This window comes from Nomia melanderi, chromosome 4 (genome assembly GCF_051020985.1).
Source record: "Nomia melanderi isolate GNS246 chromosome 4, iyNomMela1, whole genome shotgun sequence".
Classification (NCBI taxonomy): domain Eukaryota; kingdom Metazoa; phylum Arthropoda; class Insecta; order Hymenoptera; family Halictidae; genus Nomia; species Nomia melanderi.
This window is the reverse complement of record NC_135002.1, coordinates 420,691-439,983: the sequence shown is the minus strand read 5'-3', so window position 1 is coordinate 439,983 and position 19,293 is coordinate 420,691. Positions and strand designations below refer to the sequence as shown.

The following is a 19,293-nucleotide window of genomic DNA, read 5'->3' as shown; positions in this document are numbered from 1 at the left end:
CCGGCGTTCTCGAAACAAAGCAATTCGCTTTGACCGCGCGCGCCAAGGGAAGAACTTTATCGGCGATCGGTGTTTCGTGAAACGCGACCGGCTTCCGCTCGCTCGCGAGTCGGATCGAGAAAGCGGTTAATGGTCGGACCCGCGGCTAAACGCACCTTTACGGCGGAGAGGCACGCGTGGAAATAGAGGCACCGTGCGTACGCGCATCCGTTTGTTCACTCCTGGAATGAGTTTCGAGCCGAGTCTAGTAGTCGAGCGAGCTACGGGCGGCGCTGCGAGCGCGGTGCTAATCGAAATTTCGGGAGGACGATGACTGGCCTCCGCTCCGCGGACCTGTCAACTCTTTTCTGTCACTGACCTTCCGCGAGCGTGCACCTCGCCGCGCGAAATATCGCATGCGTCGCGTGCGCCGTTATTTCTACGATTAATCGATCGAGGCGTCCCTTTAACGGGATCGCGGATCGGACGCTCGATCGCGGATTAGGATCCTCTCCGGCGGAATGCTATTCTTTCTATCTATCGACGACACCGTACCGGAAACGCGACCGATTTCCATTGCACCGACGCGAACCTCGGTACTGGCGGAAGCCGCGACACGGCGGTCGGGGGACATTGTGTACCGTAGAAAAGGAACAAGATCGCGCACGCTTTGATAGGGGGGACGACGGGCTTCGTAAACGTTGCCGTTTTCGCGACGCGTTCGACCGAAAGCCGCAAAAGCGAAACAAGTGATACACGAAAGCTATTGACGATCCGCGGCGGGGATCACCGAGCCATGTGACACCCTTAGAATGCAAAGCATCGCTCGCAATGGCAGATATCCAAAGGAGACCTGCCCGAAGCATATTCACCGGCGCACGCCGCCATTGCCTTGCTCGGTTTTATGAATTCCCTTAGGTGCGCGCGCGCGCGCGCGCGCGTCAGCTTGTTTCCTTCCACTGCGTGGGCATAAATGCTCGTTGCCGCGCGTCGTCACACGCACCATTATGCCACAATAATTACTAATGCCTGCATTACGTCACGCTCGTGTACGCGATACACCCGCCTTTAGGGAAATCCTGGCCGCGCTGATGTCATTAACGTCACCGCGTCTTCGAACCGTTCGACGTTTATCCGTCACTGGAAAAAACCGATCGTCGTTTGTCCGCGTTGTTCTTAACCCATCGCCGTCCACGACGGAATCGAATAAATTCATATCGAACTGTTCGGATCGTACAAAGGACAGTATTTAATGGTCCCGCGATGAAAAACGAAATATCGACGGCGAATAAAATTAGGAAAACGAAATCGATTCGCGACCATCGAAAACGCTGTTCGTCTTCGAAGAAGGACGACGCGGGATCGAATATCTGCCAGGTGTTTTTCTATTTCCTCGGGTTACGCTTCACAGTGGGATAGTCGGAGGGGTTGGCATAGTCGCACGAGGATTGAAGGCGAAACGTTCGTTGCGTTAATTCGGTGGGAACTCTTTTTCGTCCACGAAAGATGCGAGGCAGGAGGGATGCTCGCTTATTTAATAACCTAGATTAAACGTAATCGTTCTTTCGATTAAATTACTTTCCCTGTCGCGCCTCGTTGCGCCGAACGGTCCGACTCGCCGCTGGTGGCACGAAATCATTGAAATTGTTCCAAGTTGTTGCAATTAACATTAACGATCGCTATTCGGAGGTTGAAATAACGCCATCAACAGGTGGGGCCTTAAAGCAGAGGTGGGAGAGGTATCGAGGTCGGAGTGGGGGGAAGTCCCCTAACCTCCGAGGCTGAACTCGAATCGCACTCGATCGAAGGTTGAAGGGTGACGGGGCATCGGCGAGCGAACCCCGAAAAGTTGCCGAGTCCCGCAAGTGCGCGCACTGGCTTTTCTCGTCCCTGGGTGTGCGACAGTGTTATCGCGCGACAAAAACACGGGCATGGCAACAAGGAGAATGGCGCGTCTTCCGACCAGCTGGTGGAGCGCGTGACGTCATGCGTCTACACCGACGTTATGGCTGTCCTTTCTCTCTCTTCCTCGCTCTGCTCGTTCGCTATCGATACAGTCGTCTCTCCCTACTCCGCGACAGCGTTCTCCTTCCAACCGCTACCTAAATACTGGCGCACACGAGTCGCGATCTCTCTGCACGTACGCGCGCACACCGTCGAGCGCGGCACGAGACACCTATCAGGGCCGTAGCTGCCGTCGGGCGCATCGGCGAGTGGCTCATCGAATCGTCGCGCTATATTTAATCGACGCCCGTGACGTACCGAGAACAGCGGTTCGAACCCTATTCCTGGCAGCGGCGTACATCCTCGCCGATCGGATCCGAGAGACGCATGGCTTCCCGGAAAACGATCGGCACTCGTGAATCACGGAGATAATCTCGCACCGATGACTCGTCGCGGTGTTTCTTCGTTCGGAGTATATCGCGGATTATCTCTCGGTAGACTCGCGATCGGATATCCTTCGCTTCCGGCGAGAAGCGAGCGAGTCGTACGGCGGATAATGAGGGAAGAACAAATAAAAATGGCGTGCAAAGGGAACGTGGCCGCGCGGTACAACCCTGATTCCTAGTGGATGCACACACGCGTGGTGGCGCGGGTGGGGGAAGCCGCCGAGTATCGGCGACACGAGCCGATTCATCCCCACTCGAATCTCGGCCGATCTCTCCAGGCTGGAGTCGCGGAAACTGGAGGGGCGGCGTTGGTAGGGATAACATCTGCTCTTAGCGTGATTGCCGTGTATTGATGTGGCTTTACGGCGCGCGGCGGCCTACGGACAACAAAGTAAGCTGACGGTCGTTAATGTTCCTGCTACGCGAAACTCGAGGCCGCTGGAATATTGCGCTGCACCTACTGCCGTCCGTTTGACGTTGCTCGCCGCGCCGCGTTCCAACCTGAGATTCGAGTCGAGTCCAGAGACGCGACTGGATCACCGGAATCCCGGCGCAGCCCGTTCGAATCGGCTTATTTCCGATCGGCTCGGGGATCGTCGTCCGCGGGGCGTATCCGTTCGCCGATCCGCAAACTTTTTCCAAATCGTTCGGCTCTTTGATCCTCTAACTACGCGCGACGAGTTAACTCGCCATGGAACTTGGAAAGTAGCGCGCGTACGTCTCGACGAGCATGACGACTTAACTCGTCGCAATGGCTGTTTCGCGACACGATCGGAGGCCGCTTTTGGTAAGTTCGTTACGCGGTCGACAGGTCCGCCGGATGCTTATCGATCCGATTGAAATATCGCATTCTTGTCTTTGCAACTTTGTTCTCGTACGAGGTGAAAATTGACGTGAACTAGGAAACGATGTTGCAACGGGGATCGAGTAATAAACATCGCAATGTACTTTACATAATGGCTTTGAAAAAGTTGCAGTTGTAGAAATAATACAATACTCTCGGTTACGCAATATCGCCACCAAGAAAAACTGTTGTGCAATTTAATTTGCATTTAGGCACGATAGTGCGATCAGTTTTTACGTTCGCGTACCGGCGATGATAATGTTCACGCTTTTTGCTTATTTATTTCGAACGGTTGGCGTGGAAATCGGAAGATGTGGTTCGCCTTAAAATTTTCTAGAATCTCGTTCGCCGCGTCTCCAGGGGCGCGCGCCATGTGAAATCTGTGATTTGGAGAAAGTAACGGGGCAACATTCTTTTCGCTTGTCTCTCGCGCACGTATCGCCCGTTCGTTTTCGAAGCTCTACGGCTGTCGCGAAATCGAAAATTTGTTAAAAATTTTACAGCGGTTTTACGTTCGTTGATTTTTTTCAACCTGTTGCATCGCGTGTCATATATACATATAAATATGTATACATATATATATATTTCTATGCACACCCTCATACATATATATGTATATATATATATGATGGTTTTTTTTTTTTTTTTAATGAAATGGCGTACACGTGTCAGTGTTTTCGCCGCGAATATAACTCGTCCGACGGGCGACAAAGAACAACAAAGTTATTTCTCTGTAACCTCGAAGAAATGGTATTTAAGCAATCGGTGGATTGAAATGTTCGCTAGAAGAAGAAGCATCGAGTTTCCTGACAGCGATACCGCGGAGCTAGCCGTTCCGTTAAGTAGCCACGGAATCGGAAACAAAAGCCAAGGAGCAACTACTTTTTTTCGGTTTATTTTAAGAAGCCTCGAGCTACTGGGGGAACTCTCGGAGCTTTCGCGAGGGGATAAGATGTCGCTATAGTCGTTGTGTAGTCCGTCGCAGTCATCGTCGTCATCGTCGCGGCATTGTCGCGATGCGCCCGCGATACTTGTAACGCTCGCAGAGAGACAAAGCGTTCTAAAATACGAACGACTTGTTTTTTTCCCCTCGATTCCGTGTCTTCGTTCATTTCATTGCGGTTTGCCGGAGAAAGTCGACCGAGCGAATGGTCACGGCCTATTTAACGATTGCCACGTACAATTTCATCGTTTCTGTGCGCACTTTGTGGCGCAGAAGCTCGAAAGGAATCGGCGGGATTACGACAATCGAGACCGGTCTCGTTCTACAAACATGGCGCTCACGGAAAATTGGTGCGCGCAATTATTTTCTCGGCGTCGCGCGTTCCGCGAGTTTTTCCCTTTAATTAGAGAATTTTGGTAATCGAGCGGCTCTCTCGAGACGTTGCGACACAGAAGTCGCGGTACGTAGAAGGAGATATCGTGAAAATTCGACAACGTCTCGGTCGATTCGATCGATACGAGGGCGCGCGATCGAAAGACGGGCATTTTAATTCGAATGGTATTGAAAGCGCGCACCGCGCCAACAGAGAGGTTATGGTCGCGAGAGGGCAGGCTCGTTTCGCGAAAGAAATTCGCCCGTTTCATTACTCGAGCAGAGTAAAAGTACTCGTGTCGGTGCAATTAACGAACTACGAGGAATCCTTAACGGAGTTTGGCGCGTACGTGTTTACGCATACACGCGCACGGGTACCTGTTCCACTGTCTCGAAGGGAATCCGGAGCCGAGCGAGCGCTAGGGTATGCGCTCGAGTCGAGAGATAAAGCGGTATCCGCCGTTCCGCCGTAACAAGCTTTTCAATGCAGTTTTTCGTCCCGTTGCAATTCCGTTTCAAATATTATCCCTTAACCCGTTAACCGGCGAAAACGCATCGACTCGACGGTCAACGTTACCCTCGAATCGACAAACATTTTCTCGTCAACATGAAGTATTCCAATATTTTATTTTCGTCTATTCCGCGCATATCGAATCGGGGAACAGAGAGAGAGAGACTGGAAGAAAGTGTGTACATCGTCTCGAGAAGAGCCTCCTCGGTTTTCGTAGCGCGAAAAGAGAAAGCGCGATAGTGTTTCCGGCGACTCGGACCAGGCTCGTCGCTAAATGATCCGCGGTCGACAACTGGGGACAGGACAAACGATGTGTAGCTCTCTGTCGGCGTGGTTCCCGTGGAAGGGAGGCGCGCATGCGCGAGCCAGCCAGTGGTGCACATACGGCCGGCCGTGACGTCACGCGACGCCCGATAACACTTTTGTTGTCGTCGGGACTATCGTCGTACGTGCGCCGCGATTACGCGTGACGCACAGATCAGTTCGAGACACCGTGCGCGTCTCACGCGAAACGCGGCCTCGCTCGCGCTCTCCTCGGCACCGACAACGCGCTTCCATTGAAATTTCTCTTCGGCTCCGTTCGGATTATCCTCGGGTGCGCGGATTCTCGCGGACAGTCGATCCGCGTTCGTTCCGTTCGCGCTGCTTCCCCGGCGACTTGTATTTTCTTCTTTTCCGATGGTGCATCCAGCCGAGGAACCTGGAAAGTGTAACGAGCGTGCACGTCCGACGAGACACGGTTTTCCATAGTTCGAAAGTGAGTTCTCTATCGACGATTCACGGCCGCCGCCGCCGCGTACCTTTCGTTCTTTCCGTTTTTCCGAGCACCTGTTGTACCTGTTGTACCTGTGCGCGATATTCGGAACGGTAAGAAATTATTCCGCGTAACTACTCCGCGGCACGTCGCGGTATTGTATTATTGGATCGTCCTTGAGAAGTAGAACGAACACGCTCTCGCAATAAAAGTAACCTCCCGACAGATCCACGCCAATGGGACACGAGTGATTTCTACATCGAGCGAAAAGTGAGGTTAAAGAATGCGCGGAGAACGCGGTGCGTGCTGCGTTCCACTTCGAAATATGCTTACCGGTGGTTCCCCGCGAGATAGGTGTACGCGTCGGCGGATACCCCGCGAACAAATAGAAACATCGATACGAGTGCGACGCGGATCGAACGGTGGAATAACGATAACGATTCTCGCCGAACCGCCGTCAGCTAATTCCCGCTTTTCTGCCGCTTTTCTGCCGCTTCTCTAGTTTCCGGCTACGGAAATTTTCGAAATTCTCGCTCGGTAACGAACAGTGGCCGGCAGTGCTCGGTTAGGTGTAAAGCGAGATGCGCGCGGTTGATAATGAAACGTAATGCGCGTAAACGGGCCGAAACGGTGAATAAATATCGCGAGTTCGAGAGGATAGAGGAGCAGCGAATCGGCGCGCACACGGGCCCGACTCTCGGTCCGTCTGTCCGCGTTTATTTAGAAGCGTGTAAAACTGCTCGCTCGCCGATTTCTTTTTACCCGCGCATTCCTTTCAAGGCCCCTGCAGGGAACGGACGGGCGGCAACGCTCCGACCCGGTCGTCCCCCATGCACCGACCGCTTTCTACTTTGAACGGTTCAATATGGTCGCTCGTGGAAGCGTTTTCTTCGGTATGCGTGACGCATTCGTACACACGTTTCGTGATCGTTTTCCCACCAATCCTGTACGCAACGTCCAACGCAAATATTGTTACAACGATTGTTATTATCATTGTCGTTATCGTTGTCGTTGTTGTCGGACGATTAGCTGCCGGACAAATACGCTCCATCGTTCGATCAACAAATCGGCAATTACGCCTGTGTGTTTTCCGTTGATCTTCGTTCGTTCGTTCGTTCGTTCGTTCGTTCGTCCAGAATTAGTCGGTGACTGGACTCTCGATAAGTTCTCCTCGGCGAGCGTACAAACGAGTAGAGAAGCGTGAGAAGAAACTCGGAAATCGGCACTGCGCTCGAGAGCGAGTAGCGATCCTCAAACGGTTAAGTATGTCTGTGTTTTGAAACGACAGGTTTAAACGGATCTAATTCCGGCCGAGGTCAAAGCTTCGTTTAATTGCCAGACACTGCTCCGCTACGGTGTGTGATGTAAGATTAGATGTAACGGCATCGGGGTGACGTTATAGTTTTTAGAACGATCCTCGCGAGCCCACTGCCCCGGAAAGCCACCGCTTCCAGAAATCTTGGTTCCTCCTTGAATTTCGAGCACTCGGAGAACCTTATCTCCGCGAAGATCGATACAGATAAATATGAACCGCGCGCGACACGAAATATCGAGCGTCGATCGTCGACCGCGTAAACGTCGCAGTTTTCGGTCTCGAACTGCACAGCCCGCGAACGAGAGCCTGTTAAATGCACACGCGCGATCCGCGAATGCGTCTGTAATCCGGATTCTTCTCGGCCGCGCGAATAATTTCGGCCATATCGACAGTTACGTTCTTTCGAGTAACTGTATCGGGGAAAAATGACACGGCGGTCGGAGGGAAGAAGAAGTACGGTACGCGAGCGTGTGTCCGTGTGCGTGCGAATGTATACCTAACACGCGGCAAACCGACGGAAAGGGGTGGGGAAAGGACGACGCGCACGAGTCAGCGACTCCGAGCCAGAGACTGTGTACAGGTTAGGTAACGAGTATCCATGCCGGTTTTTTCTCCTCGCGGAGAAAGTTAGTTTAGGCACGCTTGGAGCGTAAAATCGTCTCTCCGCGTGGCACAGTTCTTCTCCGTTCTCCGCGGCGACGGAGTTAAATGAAATTGCCCGACGAACAGCCGTCTCTCTAGAAAGAGTAGTCCCACCAGCGCGAGAAACGGTTCTCTTTCGCGTTCCACCGTTTCGAAATAATCGTGCGCCTCGTGACACGACGATTAATACGGTTATCGACGCGGCCGAGCACCGAACCCCCCGCATCGCCGTATCGATTAAGGTTCGGCACCGATACGAACAAATAATTTAGCAACAAGTGTCACGTGACGCTCGGGACGTCGATTCTTTCGACGCGATTAGCGTAATGCGCCGCCGAGCGGCCATTTTGTTGTCGGCACCGAAACGTGCGCGAGTCGCCCTCTGCCGGCCGATCGAGCAATCCGTTGCCCGAATTATTTCCGTCCGCGAGTATGACTCAGCCGGTCATTCTTGGAAATCATTTCCGGCGGGATTCATCGCTTCTCGTTAAATCTTAATAATTACGTACGAAAACGCGCACGGTGAATCATTTCGCGGGAAGTACGCCGCGGAGCCCGCGTCAATCCGATTCTCCCGTGAGCCACGCTTAACCTGCAAAATTGCCGTCGTTAACGATTCCCTGAAATATTTCGTCCTTTGAACGGGAGTTACCGTATCCCCTTTTCGGTCGGATATCTCGGCGAACAGAGCGTAATTCCATGTTATTTCCATGATCAGCCGTAGAAAAAAAAATGCTCGCTGCACCGTTACACGGTACGACACGACCGTTGAACGGAGGGAAAGGAGCATCAGGGGCGCATCCTTCGAGTTTCACGGTTTCTCGCGAATCGACGTGGAAATCGGTAGGGCCGATGGTCGAACCTTTCTTCTCGCGAATCCGGCGCCGTGCATATTTTCAGGCTTCTCCGCGGACGGGAATGTCAGGGAAGTTCGCGCGTTGCAGGGGAATTCCGTTGCTGCCGTGCGTACAAAAAGCGAACTCTATAAATAGTGCATTACGCAGTCTGTTAATCGGTCACGCATGCCTCGCGTCTCAGGGAACACTGATATCCTATCGGTTCGTCGGAAAAATCTCATTTCCGATATCGACGGTTTCGTTACTCGCATTCGATTGTTCCTGTCACGTATGAAACGACGTGATTTATTGGCCGATCGAGTTACACGCGACGCGGACGGAGCAACAGACGATAGCCACTTATTATATTCCGTCGGTCTTTCGAATCGCGTCCAATCAATTTCCTCGCGATTAGTGCCACCGAACGAGACACCAGAGCGGATACAAAGCATACGCAATCCTGTTTTCCGCGTGCTCTGAACACTTTCGTTCGGTCCGCCGATCGACCGATTACGACCTAAAAATTGTTCCGAAAGTGTTGCCGTGGGTCAAAAGGTCTCTTCGTTGTGCTCGTCATCGTGACGCGATTGTACCTCGCGGTGGCCGAATAAACGTGGTAAATAAATATTTATAAAGAGGGTGTTACGAATAAACTTGCGCGTCGAATCATAGCGTATCTGTGCAAGATATTTAGAAGCAGGATAAACCGTAGACGTTAACGACGAACGAACGTCCGTCGCGGTGTCGAGTCCGCCGACAAATTAAAAACGAACCGTACCGTAACGCAGACGCGATTGGTCTTATTAGCATTGTCGGAGAAATCGCTGGCTGGTCCCGATTCGTCGAAAGGCGACGCCGTATTCAGGCCAGTCGCGACAAAAGCGGAAAAGAATACAAGAACACGTAAATTCGTGGTCACGTTCCGCTAACCTTACCCACTGTAATCGGCCGGCGGTACCGTTACGCGAGCGTTTCTCAATTTTTTTGTCGCGCATAAACGACAGGGTGTGCTTCGGTCGTCGAGGGTTTCTAAATCGGTGCCCGCGGCCACTCCGCCGACGCTCCCCTCGCGAAAACTTCCCCTCTCCTCCGCTACTTTTGCCCGCGCGGATCGAACGCTACATAGAACTGGCAGTCACGTACACAGTCTCGGGCAGCTCCTTAAGCGGAGGTGGCGGGGGTAGTAACTCGGACACCTCTGTCGTCGCACCTCACCTGTTACTTGGCGTTTCGCGCAGAGGTTGTGCCACGGCAACGTCGAGCCGCGCGTTTAATCTCCAATTATGGATTAATCGAGCAATTACGGAGACCTTTGTTAGTTTTCGACGGAACGAAAGAATGTACGTCTGTCCGTCGCCGCGGGTCAAAGAGTCGACCCGTCGTTGCCGCTTATTATCGTTTGTTTACGTTGCTGGACGTAACTAGATCGGAAAGAGAGCACGCACGGAACGACTTTGAATGAATGTTTTCCTCTTCTCTGGTTGCAGACGCTAAGATGAGATTAGAAGAAGATCTCGTGATACGCAGGAGCCGACCCACGATGATTTCCGCAAAGTATCGCGCGAGAGAGGAACGTCGACGTCTGCTGAAGATTTCCGCCGGTAAGCTGAGGAGGATCGAGGATCCGGAGGCGAGCCTCTGCAGATCGGTTCTCATCAACAACGCCGTCAGGCGACTGCAACGCGAGAACAGGGACGAGAAGACGAGGAATTACGGACTTCCGGTGGTCACGTATCTCAACGACTCCACCAAAGAGAACAACGTTTCTAGCAACCTTATCGTCGGCCTGACGGATGACGAGACCTCCTCCAGGAAAAGGTACGGATACGAACGATTGTTTTAGGAAAAAAATACTAGTTACAAGTTGGGTCCAAGCTTGAAGAAAATTAGAGGAATAACGCGGATCTAGATCTCTCGGTAATCGCAACAAACGCGGGCTCCTTCTTCCAACCGGAGAATTGTGCGAGAACCACCGATCGGATCTACGCGCGCGGTAGCGGAAAAAGAACGCCGTATCTTAATCGCCGGGGCTTCGTTTTACATAATATACGTGACGCAAGAAAGCAACGGGGAACGGAGCGAGCGTTCGCGCGCTCATTGCGCAATATCTTGGGGGATTGTCGACTCGCGCGTCTCCGCGTAACTTCCTAGAGAGAGAGAGAGAGAGAGAGATGTATACTCGTCCGAGACAGTGAAGATCGATGGCGGCTAATCACGATTTATTTTCTATAGATTGAGCGACGACACGAGGAACGACGGACTCGGCTCTAAGCGTCAGAGGCACGACGACCTCGACCTCCAGGACGACGTGTTCAGCGATTTCTACATCCTGCCGCCGACACCGCGGTTGCTTTCTCACATCGACGAGGTCCAAGAGTCGGAATCGGCGCATCGCCATCACCTGGTCTGCCCGGAGAATCGTCTGGGCACGGTGGACGTCCGATCGTCGACAACGATGATCACGACCAGCACCGCGAACACGACCACCGGTAACAATAGCAGCAGCAACACCAGCACCGGCACCACCGGCACCACCGGCACCACCGGCAGCGGCAGCAGCGCCGTCGGCGGCAGCAGTAGCAACGCGAGCAACGACAGCACCAGTAGCACCACCGGCGCGAGCAATTGCTGTAGCTCCGTCATGTTCCCCGGCGAGCTGGACGATTCCGGCGCGCAGCTGAACAACGTCGTCGCGAGATCCGGCGACGTCGGAATGATGGAGGCCTCGGACGTCGTCGACCCGGACCGGATCTGCGACTTCGCCAGGTTCGCGGACTCGGCCAAGAGCCTCGAGGAGCGTCTGGTCGAGCTACAGTCGCTGGACGAGCACTTCGACCTAGCCAAATTCGAGAGGAACAACAATCAGAGCTGTGGCAGAGCGTTCCACGATATCCAGACGTTCCACAGTCTAGTGCCGGGCCTGGAGACTTAGAAGGCAGCCCCGTGCCTCGACCGCCACCCTCCTCCTGTCGTCGTGCCCGGCTCGATGGAGAACCGCGGGACCGACCACGACGACCTGGGCAGACGGTTTCGCGGCACACACGATCATACACGGCGAGGATGAACCTGGATTTCGGGTGTGAACGGAGGAAAAGAGAGGACGAGCAACACCGACGACGGGCCGCCCCTTCCCCTCCTCGCGCTCCCGTTCTGTCGAGGATGTGTTTGGTACCGAGGATTCGGCAGAGAAGACTTTCCTTCGGTTGGCTGGCTGCTCGATGACCCACCCTCTCGCGAGCGGACGCGGCCCGGCGAGGTCGGGTACCGTCTTGGGAACTCGACGCGAACGAGTAACGATCTCCTCTGTCCCGTACGCGAGAACGGGGGTGGTCGTCTCGTCTACCGAGACTCGGCCTCGTCGTCGCCCGATCGTACGAGCTTTCGGTATAGATAACAAGTTAGGAAAAAGGGGGTGTGGGGTACTCTCGTCGAAGTCGTCGCGACTTTGCTGGAGGTGGACGGGAGGCAGTGTCGCGAACCCGTCGAGTAACGCGCGATCGGGGAACGCTATAGGATGCTTTTCGCGTAACCTCGACGAAGGGGCCGCTTCTTCGTCGTTAGCCAGATACGTTTTGGGCACCTTGTACGTTTCTTTAGGGTTGAACGCGGTACCTCGTGACGCGCATACGCGCATCGACGGGTACCGGACCGTGGGGGTGTACGTACGAACATCGGTACCAAAATATCCTGAATTACGCATAGGTATATATGTAGCGTATACATATATAAATAGGCGTAATTTGTATATATTCGAGTATGTTTGTAAGAATACGTTATCGGTAACAATATAGATGAATTTGTAGTGGAATTTTCTCGACGGACAAGTTTACGCGACGAGCAACAGGCGAGAAAACGCTGAACGACAAGATGGCGCTCGTGACTCTGTAAAAAAAGAATGCCTTTAGAGAGTAGCGTTGCGAGAGTTAAAGAAATTAAGAAACAAAAGAAAAAAAACGTGTGGTGGTGTGCGATGAAATCGATACGGATTCGCTGTACCCCGCGATAATGCCACGATGGGCCTTAATTGTTGCGCTGCGTTGTTCGATTATGAAATTAACGATAGTTTTGTCTCGCGTGTCGTCCCTCTGTTCCACCGGTAACGAGGGCAAATGCGTTCCCTCGTGCTTCGTCGTCGTCGTCGTCGTCGTCGTCGTCGGTCTCCTCGCGATCCTTCGACCGCATCGATCGAACCGATCCCGATAGACTTTTTCAATTGTACGTCGAAGATCTCTTCCGTTGTAATTCGATTAAATTCGGTTGGCCGTACGCGACGCTCGCGCAGCGTTCGCGGTGAAGCGGACGAAAACGATACGGCGGGTCAGTGTCGAGAGCTGGAGTCATAAATAGTCGGCGGACGTTCACGCGACTCGGAGATTCGTTCGAAAGCAACCTTAGGCGTTCTTGACGCGTATCGCGAGCTAAATCGGAGGTGTTCGTCTAACGGCCCCCATTTTCGTTGATTCGATTTCGAACAGTGAAACCGAACTCTTATTTACGATTCAGCCCAACAGCGAGAACGAGCTTCGGCAGAGTTACACGCCTCGACCGAATTGTATTTAATCGCGTCACGTCGATCGCGATGGATCGTCCCGTGGAACGATCGCGCGAGGATCGACGAGAACGGTACAGCCGCGAGCGGTCGTTTTTCCGGTAGTTATGAATTTTTTGTTCGCTTTTCAAACGTGTACGTTCCGTTTCGATACGTCGAACGACTTACGGTCTCGTGAATTTTTCTTAACTCGTCCCTCCCTCAAGCTAAGAATGTCGCAATAAGTTTTATAAAATTTTGTTACGATGAAATAATACACGCGACTGTGTATATCAATTTGTACACATTGTTCTTGTATATAGAATGTATTGTTCGAAAGATACATATATATATATATAGAGATAAGCTCGATCGATAAAAATGGTGTATCCTAGCGTGGACTCGGCAGAGGACACTGTACGGTGTGCAATACTCTGTGCATCCAGTTGCCCAACCGGGGAGAATCCGCGAATTAATTCCAAAAGGAACAGAAAAAAAGAAGAAGAAGAAGAAGAAGAAGAAGAAAAAGAAAAGAGAGAAAAAAATGAATTCCAAAAGATTCGAGATACACGGTACATTCTTTTGGAGCGATTATACGCGTCGGTACGTTGGAGTGATTTTTCGAAAAGCGGCCGTGATTCGCGCCTGAACGTTTCAACGGTGAGAATCCGTTTATTCGAAGGAACGTCTGGTATTAATTCGTGGATCGGGTCGGTCACACGATTCGCGTTGATCTATTCGTAAGAGTGGTCCTAGCACGAGTAAGCCGAAGGACGGATGTAACATTGGTATGGAAGTTTGTGTCACGTGTTCAGAGGCAACGGTTCGGTGGAAGAGATACACGCGTTTACGAGCCAACTTTGATCATCGAGCCTGTAACACTTGTGTTTGCGGCGTTGACGACACGACACGCTGCTGATTATTTTTATTTCTGTACGTTGACACGACATTCAACGTTGTTGTACAATTTCAAGTAACTCGTAATCTTACCGATCGTCTCGCTCCGAGTCCAATTACCGCCGAGAGTATTGTAATTTCCTTTCGCACCGATAACAATGCAAACAAGTTCGCGGAACCCCATGTCACGTGACACAAAAATACATATCCGATGTTGAATCTATATTTAGCTTTACCCGTGCTCTTCCCCTCTCCCGACTTTCCATTTCCTCCAACCCCCATTCACAAAAGTGCTAAGAAGGAATTGGATGTTGGACGACGCGTTGTTTCTCATCGGCTTTCCCATTACATCTCGCTCGAAAGAAATCTTTTCTACGGTTTAATTACTCCGGTGCTGAGAAACGAATCACCGCGCGACGGAACTTTTCTATGTTTTCTACGCGGAGCATTTCGAACCCGTGGCCTCCAACCTGGCAGATTTCCCCGTAGAGACAGACGCCGCCCCTTCGCCGATCCGTTTCTACCTTGTCGAACGACCCTGTCGTTCTCGATTCGAAGTTGCATGTACCGCACAACCGAATGTTGACGATGCCCTCTATGTTTTTGTCGTGCAACTAGCATCCAAAGCGAAATCGATTCGTCGTCGACGCTCGCGAGAGACTTGCGAGTCGAACGAGACACGACACAGTAACGGAGAAGACGATACCGTGGTATAGACTGCGAATGTTTATGCGAGTTTCGACATTTCTACGAATTCATTGAAAACAACTGTACAGTGCTCGAGAATGACCCTCCTGGTTCCGTTCAATCTCGTCCACGCTACCAAGGTGCATATCCCGGAGAGGAAACGAGTTCTCGGTATAACCTTATCGTCGTTCGACTCCGCCGTTTTCCGAGCATCCCTCGCTTTCGACCAATCTCCGTTCGACGGCATGCACCGCGGTTGATACAACAGCGAGTTACCGCTAATGGCACGACGCGTTACACGCGTGCCGCCCTATCAGCCACGATCCGGGCTAGAGAACTTGCTCGCCGCTGCGGAACATCATCAAAGTCTCCTCGTATATCAGTTTTCATCGGAAGACATTGACAGTCCCGGTCTGCTTCTAATTTCCACCGCACGTTTCTCGGTAGAGCACTTGGCAGTGCGAGCAGAATACCACTAAAATACCTGGTTGCCAGCCAAAGTCTGAAACACCATCGGGTTAACGTACAGAGACGCGACGTCATCGTTAACTCTCTCTACGGGACTCCGCTGGATCCGCCCCCCCCTGTAACGTCGTTGGAAACGATCGACTACCACCGCACAGTTAGACGTTTCGTCTCTTTCGTTTTCATTCGATCGTTTGCATTTTCGTAAAATCCCGTGCAAGGTTCGAGAGCGCATAAAGATCCGCAGTCTAGCGAATACACGAATCTATTCGAAGTCGAAACGAGGGAATAATGCGAAGAGATTGAATCGAATTGTTTTCGAACGTTCGAATCACGAATCACGGTTCGAGGAGATGTGTTGTCCGTGACTCGGGCCGACGCGACGCGTCGCACTGTAAATAGCTGCCTTAGCCACCCGTGTATAAGTAATCAACTATGTATAAAGTTTCATACATTGTTTAGGTTTTTAGTACTAGTTATCCGAAATCAGTTACCAATTATACGAACAAATTGCGAATAAACTGCAAAAACATAAGATCGTACTGCGTCGGTTCTTTCCCGCCTTCATTTCACGTCGTTCTAACCTGACTCTTCCGAACAGGTACGCTGCGAAGGACACGCACCACGTATCCACCTACTCGGTTGAAACGTTGAGAACAAACGGCAAACGTGTGTATAATATTTTTCGAATATTTTTTTATTGAGTGTTGCGAATATATATACAAAGGATGGCGAACTAATAACTATTACATTAGAACCAAATAAACAAAGGTTACGATAATAGTATTAACTCGTGTTAATAATATTTATTTAAATAACGTAATCATAACGATGTGTGTTGAATTTTTTAAAAAGGACATATTTTCACTGCGTACCTTGAACGCGTCTCCGTCGTGTATCGACTCGCGTTTTCCTATCGAACGTTCCTTCTCCCGGCGATCGATCGTTCTCGTGTCGCGTCAACGTTGTTTCGCGAGCCTCGATCCCTCGAAGCGAAAGGAATACGAATAAAAGGGAAACGACCGAGCTTGACATCGACAACACGATCGAAAAAAAAAGGGAAAAAAAAAGAAAAATCGTCGTCGACCGACTGTACACGGAGAGACAGGAAATCCAGCGAATGTTCGTTTAGCGTCCCTTCGCGCGTTGTCTTTCCGAGGAACGCGCGGTATATCGGAATTATCGTGCGTCCTTTCTCGTTCGTTCACGATCGCTCCGCATGCACGTGAAAAAGTGAAAAATTTCTACCGTTTGCACAAGCCGTTTCCGGGTTTGCTCTATATCGTCGTCGACGTTCGGAGACGTTTGTGCGTATAAAGGGTTCTCGAGCGTCCGAGAATCGATTGCAAACTATCCAAGTGTCACGATATCACCGTGTGTGTCTGACCGACGGGTGTTATAAAATCGTGTAAAAAACCTGTGAACACCGTATATTCTTCCCGCCGTTCGATGCCTCTACGGTACAGCACGCATCGAATCGATCGATCGAAATTATTTCAGATACCATGAAAACAATCGAGCCGACTTTTCACGCGTCAACGATAACCTCTCTCTCTCTCTCTCTCTCTCTCTCTCCCTCTCTCTTTCTTTCTCTCTTTCTCTCTCTCTCTCTCGTTCGTTGGCTCTCTGTCTCCGTCTCTGTCGCGTGGAAATCGCTGGACTGTCAACACACATCACTCAAGTGAAAAAAAACAAGTTGCTACTGAAGAAATTCGTATTCGAGTGTACGGCGTACTTCGCGTGCGTCTATCGATCGACTGCCGCGACCGCGAAGTTTTCTGAAGTTAGTCGAGAAACAGCAGCAGCGTCGTCGTTCGGTGAATCGGAGCCATCGGCGCATCGAAGACCACACACACCACACACGCACACGGACACACGCCACACAGCCGTTTCGTTCGCGACGACGAGACGAGGCGAAAACCTACGGTTCGACTTTCCCGTTTTCATCATTATTCCTTCTACTTTGTATCGGTTCGCATTGCTCGTTCCGCTGTTCGCACCGCGTAAGAAAATATCGTGTCTCTCGAGAAACGGAGGGAACCGATCGGCCGATCGGTGGCCATCACTCGGTTCCCGCCATTTCTCGATCTATTCTTCGTCGTGCAACATTGAAAAATATTTCTTCTCGTAGAGAACGTCGAATGATTTCTTCCCGGCTAATTCCGATTCTGACGGATCTTAAACGCCGCGCGGATCGAAACGAGAGTCGAGCTAACCTACCGTTCGACGAAATTCTTTAACGGAGAACGCGAAGAGCGTCGGGTGTCGATTGGAAACGAAAAGATCCCGATTTTCGGTTTCCCACCGTACGTGCTCCGTCGTGCTCGCGTTAAGTCTCGGCAAACGTAGTCGCGTCTACTTGCCAGTAGAAACGCAGCCGTGCGCTGTCGGACGCGTATTCCCGAAGCATCGACGGTTTTCAGAGCCGATCGCGATCGTCCGGACCCGCTACCGACCGGCGGGGCTCGGAATCATTTCGCTCGCGCGGACGTACACGCGTGTTCGATAATTTGGAAAAGAAAAAAGCGTCGGCGCGTATTTCTCGGCAAAAAGTCATTCGACGGTTCCTAACCTCCTCCACCTCCCCCGCGCCGCTTGACTACAGTAATTATGCTTCTTTTTCTTTCGATCACAAAAATAGAATTCTTAAAACTTAAATTCAGTTGGTTCACACGATTCCTCGGACACGCACACGCACACGCACACGCACACGCACACACACAGCCGCGCAATCTCTTTTTCTCTATGCAACGCGCGCGTGCGCCCACCCCCCGGCCCCACATTCCTCCGTATACACCGCGATCCGTGCCACTCGCGCGAGCGATCATTTGCCAAGAAGTATGCAGTCGACGTGACAAACGAAATGTTTTTCGATTCGTGCATCGTTCCGTCGTTACTTTCGAGAGAACACTCGACGAGAATCGGGACCGTACGGCGAACCGAGAGCGAGCCTGATCGGCGGAGACGGGCGGACGAACGATTCAACGTACACCGGTTTCGGGGGGTGGGGAAAGGGACGAAAGATGTATATTTTAACGTAAAACTGTTAATCGATACACACGCATCCTTAGAGTAATCGAACACGCCTCGGTAAATGCTCAGCTGTTACGTTAAGGGGGAAACGGAGAATGGAAAGGAGCCGGACAAACGATTAAAGGATCATGCAAGGTCTCGACGGGGACACTGCCGTGCACGTGCACGCGTTCGACGAACGAAGGTTACACGCTCGATCGATGGACGCATACTCGATGTCTCGTGACGTCGTCGCTTGTCCACGAATCGCGAGCAACAGAGACTGGTTATAACAATGATTTCTTGGCAACAATTTATAAAAAGCTATCTAAATTTGTTTCTCTCGCTCGTTTTTCAGTGTCAAGGATACACACAAGGACAGAGGAGGAGGAGGAGGAGGCGAGGCGTTGGAGAACGGGTCGAGGGACGGGACTCCGTGCATATACGCTAATAAATAAAATGGATTAACAATTCTCGCGGAAGGGGAGCGAAACCGCTGGTGAAACGTTTCCGCGGAGAAGAAAGGAAAATGTAGGGAAATCGTCGTCAACAACCTCGATGCAAGGAGTTCTCAGTCTCGAATAGAAAAACGGTTCGACGTGTACTGCACACCGCTCGGTAAAATAGGCACGCGCTTTTTAAGGCGCGATCGAACGTCGACAATAACAATTACACTGATCGCTGAATAATCTGTACGATCGGTGATTCGCGTAGTTTCAATATATATATATATATATATATTTATAGTTATTTATATATACATATATACATATATATACACATATATATGTATATATATATATATACATATACATATGTATATAGATATACATATATATGCATATAGATATATCAAAAATATCCTTAATAAAATAGAGCATTTTATATGTATAATGTACCTTCAAGTATCTTTTTTGTATTACAATTTTATCCACTCTCTCTCTCTCTCTCTCTCTCTCTCTCTCTCTCTTTCTCTCTCTATATATATGTATATATATATGTATGTGTTAGGTATGTATGTACATACATACATATACCTATATAGATGTATATTTAATACCCACGCCGCATTCTTTCCTCCGGTTGACGCGTACGTGCGCTCACAATGACGGGTGCAC

General features: G+C 51.1%; 1 protein-coding gene across 6 annotated transcripts in view; it reads left to right on the top strand.

Annotated features, from left to right (window-relative positions):
• The window catches only part of LOC116434736 (uncharacterized), an 80,254-nt gene extending 64,556 nt beyond the window's left edge, over positions 1-15,698 (top strand). For 3 of the 6 annotated variants that reach the window (XM_076367408.1, XM_031993393.2, XM_076367409.1), the window contains exons 2-3: positions 10,074-10,404; positions 10,819-15,698. In XM_076367408.1, coding sequence (XP_076223523.1) covers positions 10,074-10,404; positions 10,819-11,518 — 1,031 coding nt within the window. In that variant the 3' untranslated portion in view covers positions 11,519-15,698. Of the gene's footprint in view, positions 1-5,404; positions 5,907-9,577; positions 9,927-10,073; positions 10,405-10,818 lie in introns of those variants that run through there. The other 3 variants (XM_076367411.1, XM_076367410.1, XM_076367412.1) reach the window with 3 other exon arrangements.
• Positions 15,699-19,293: the final 3,595 nt, after the last annotated feature.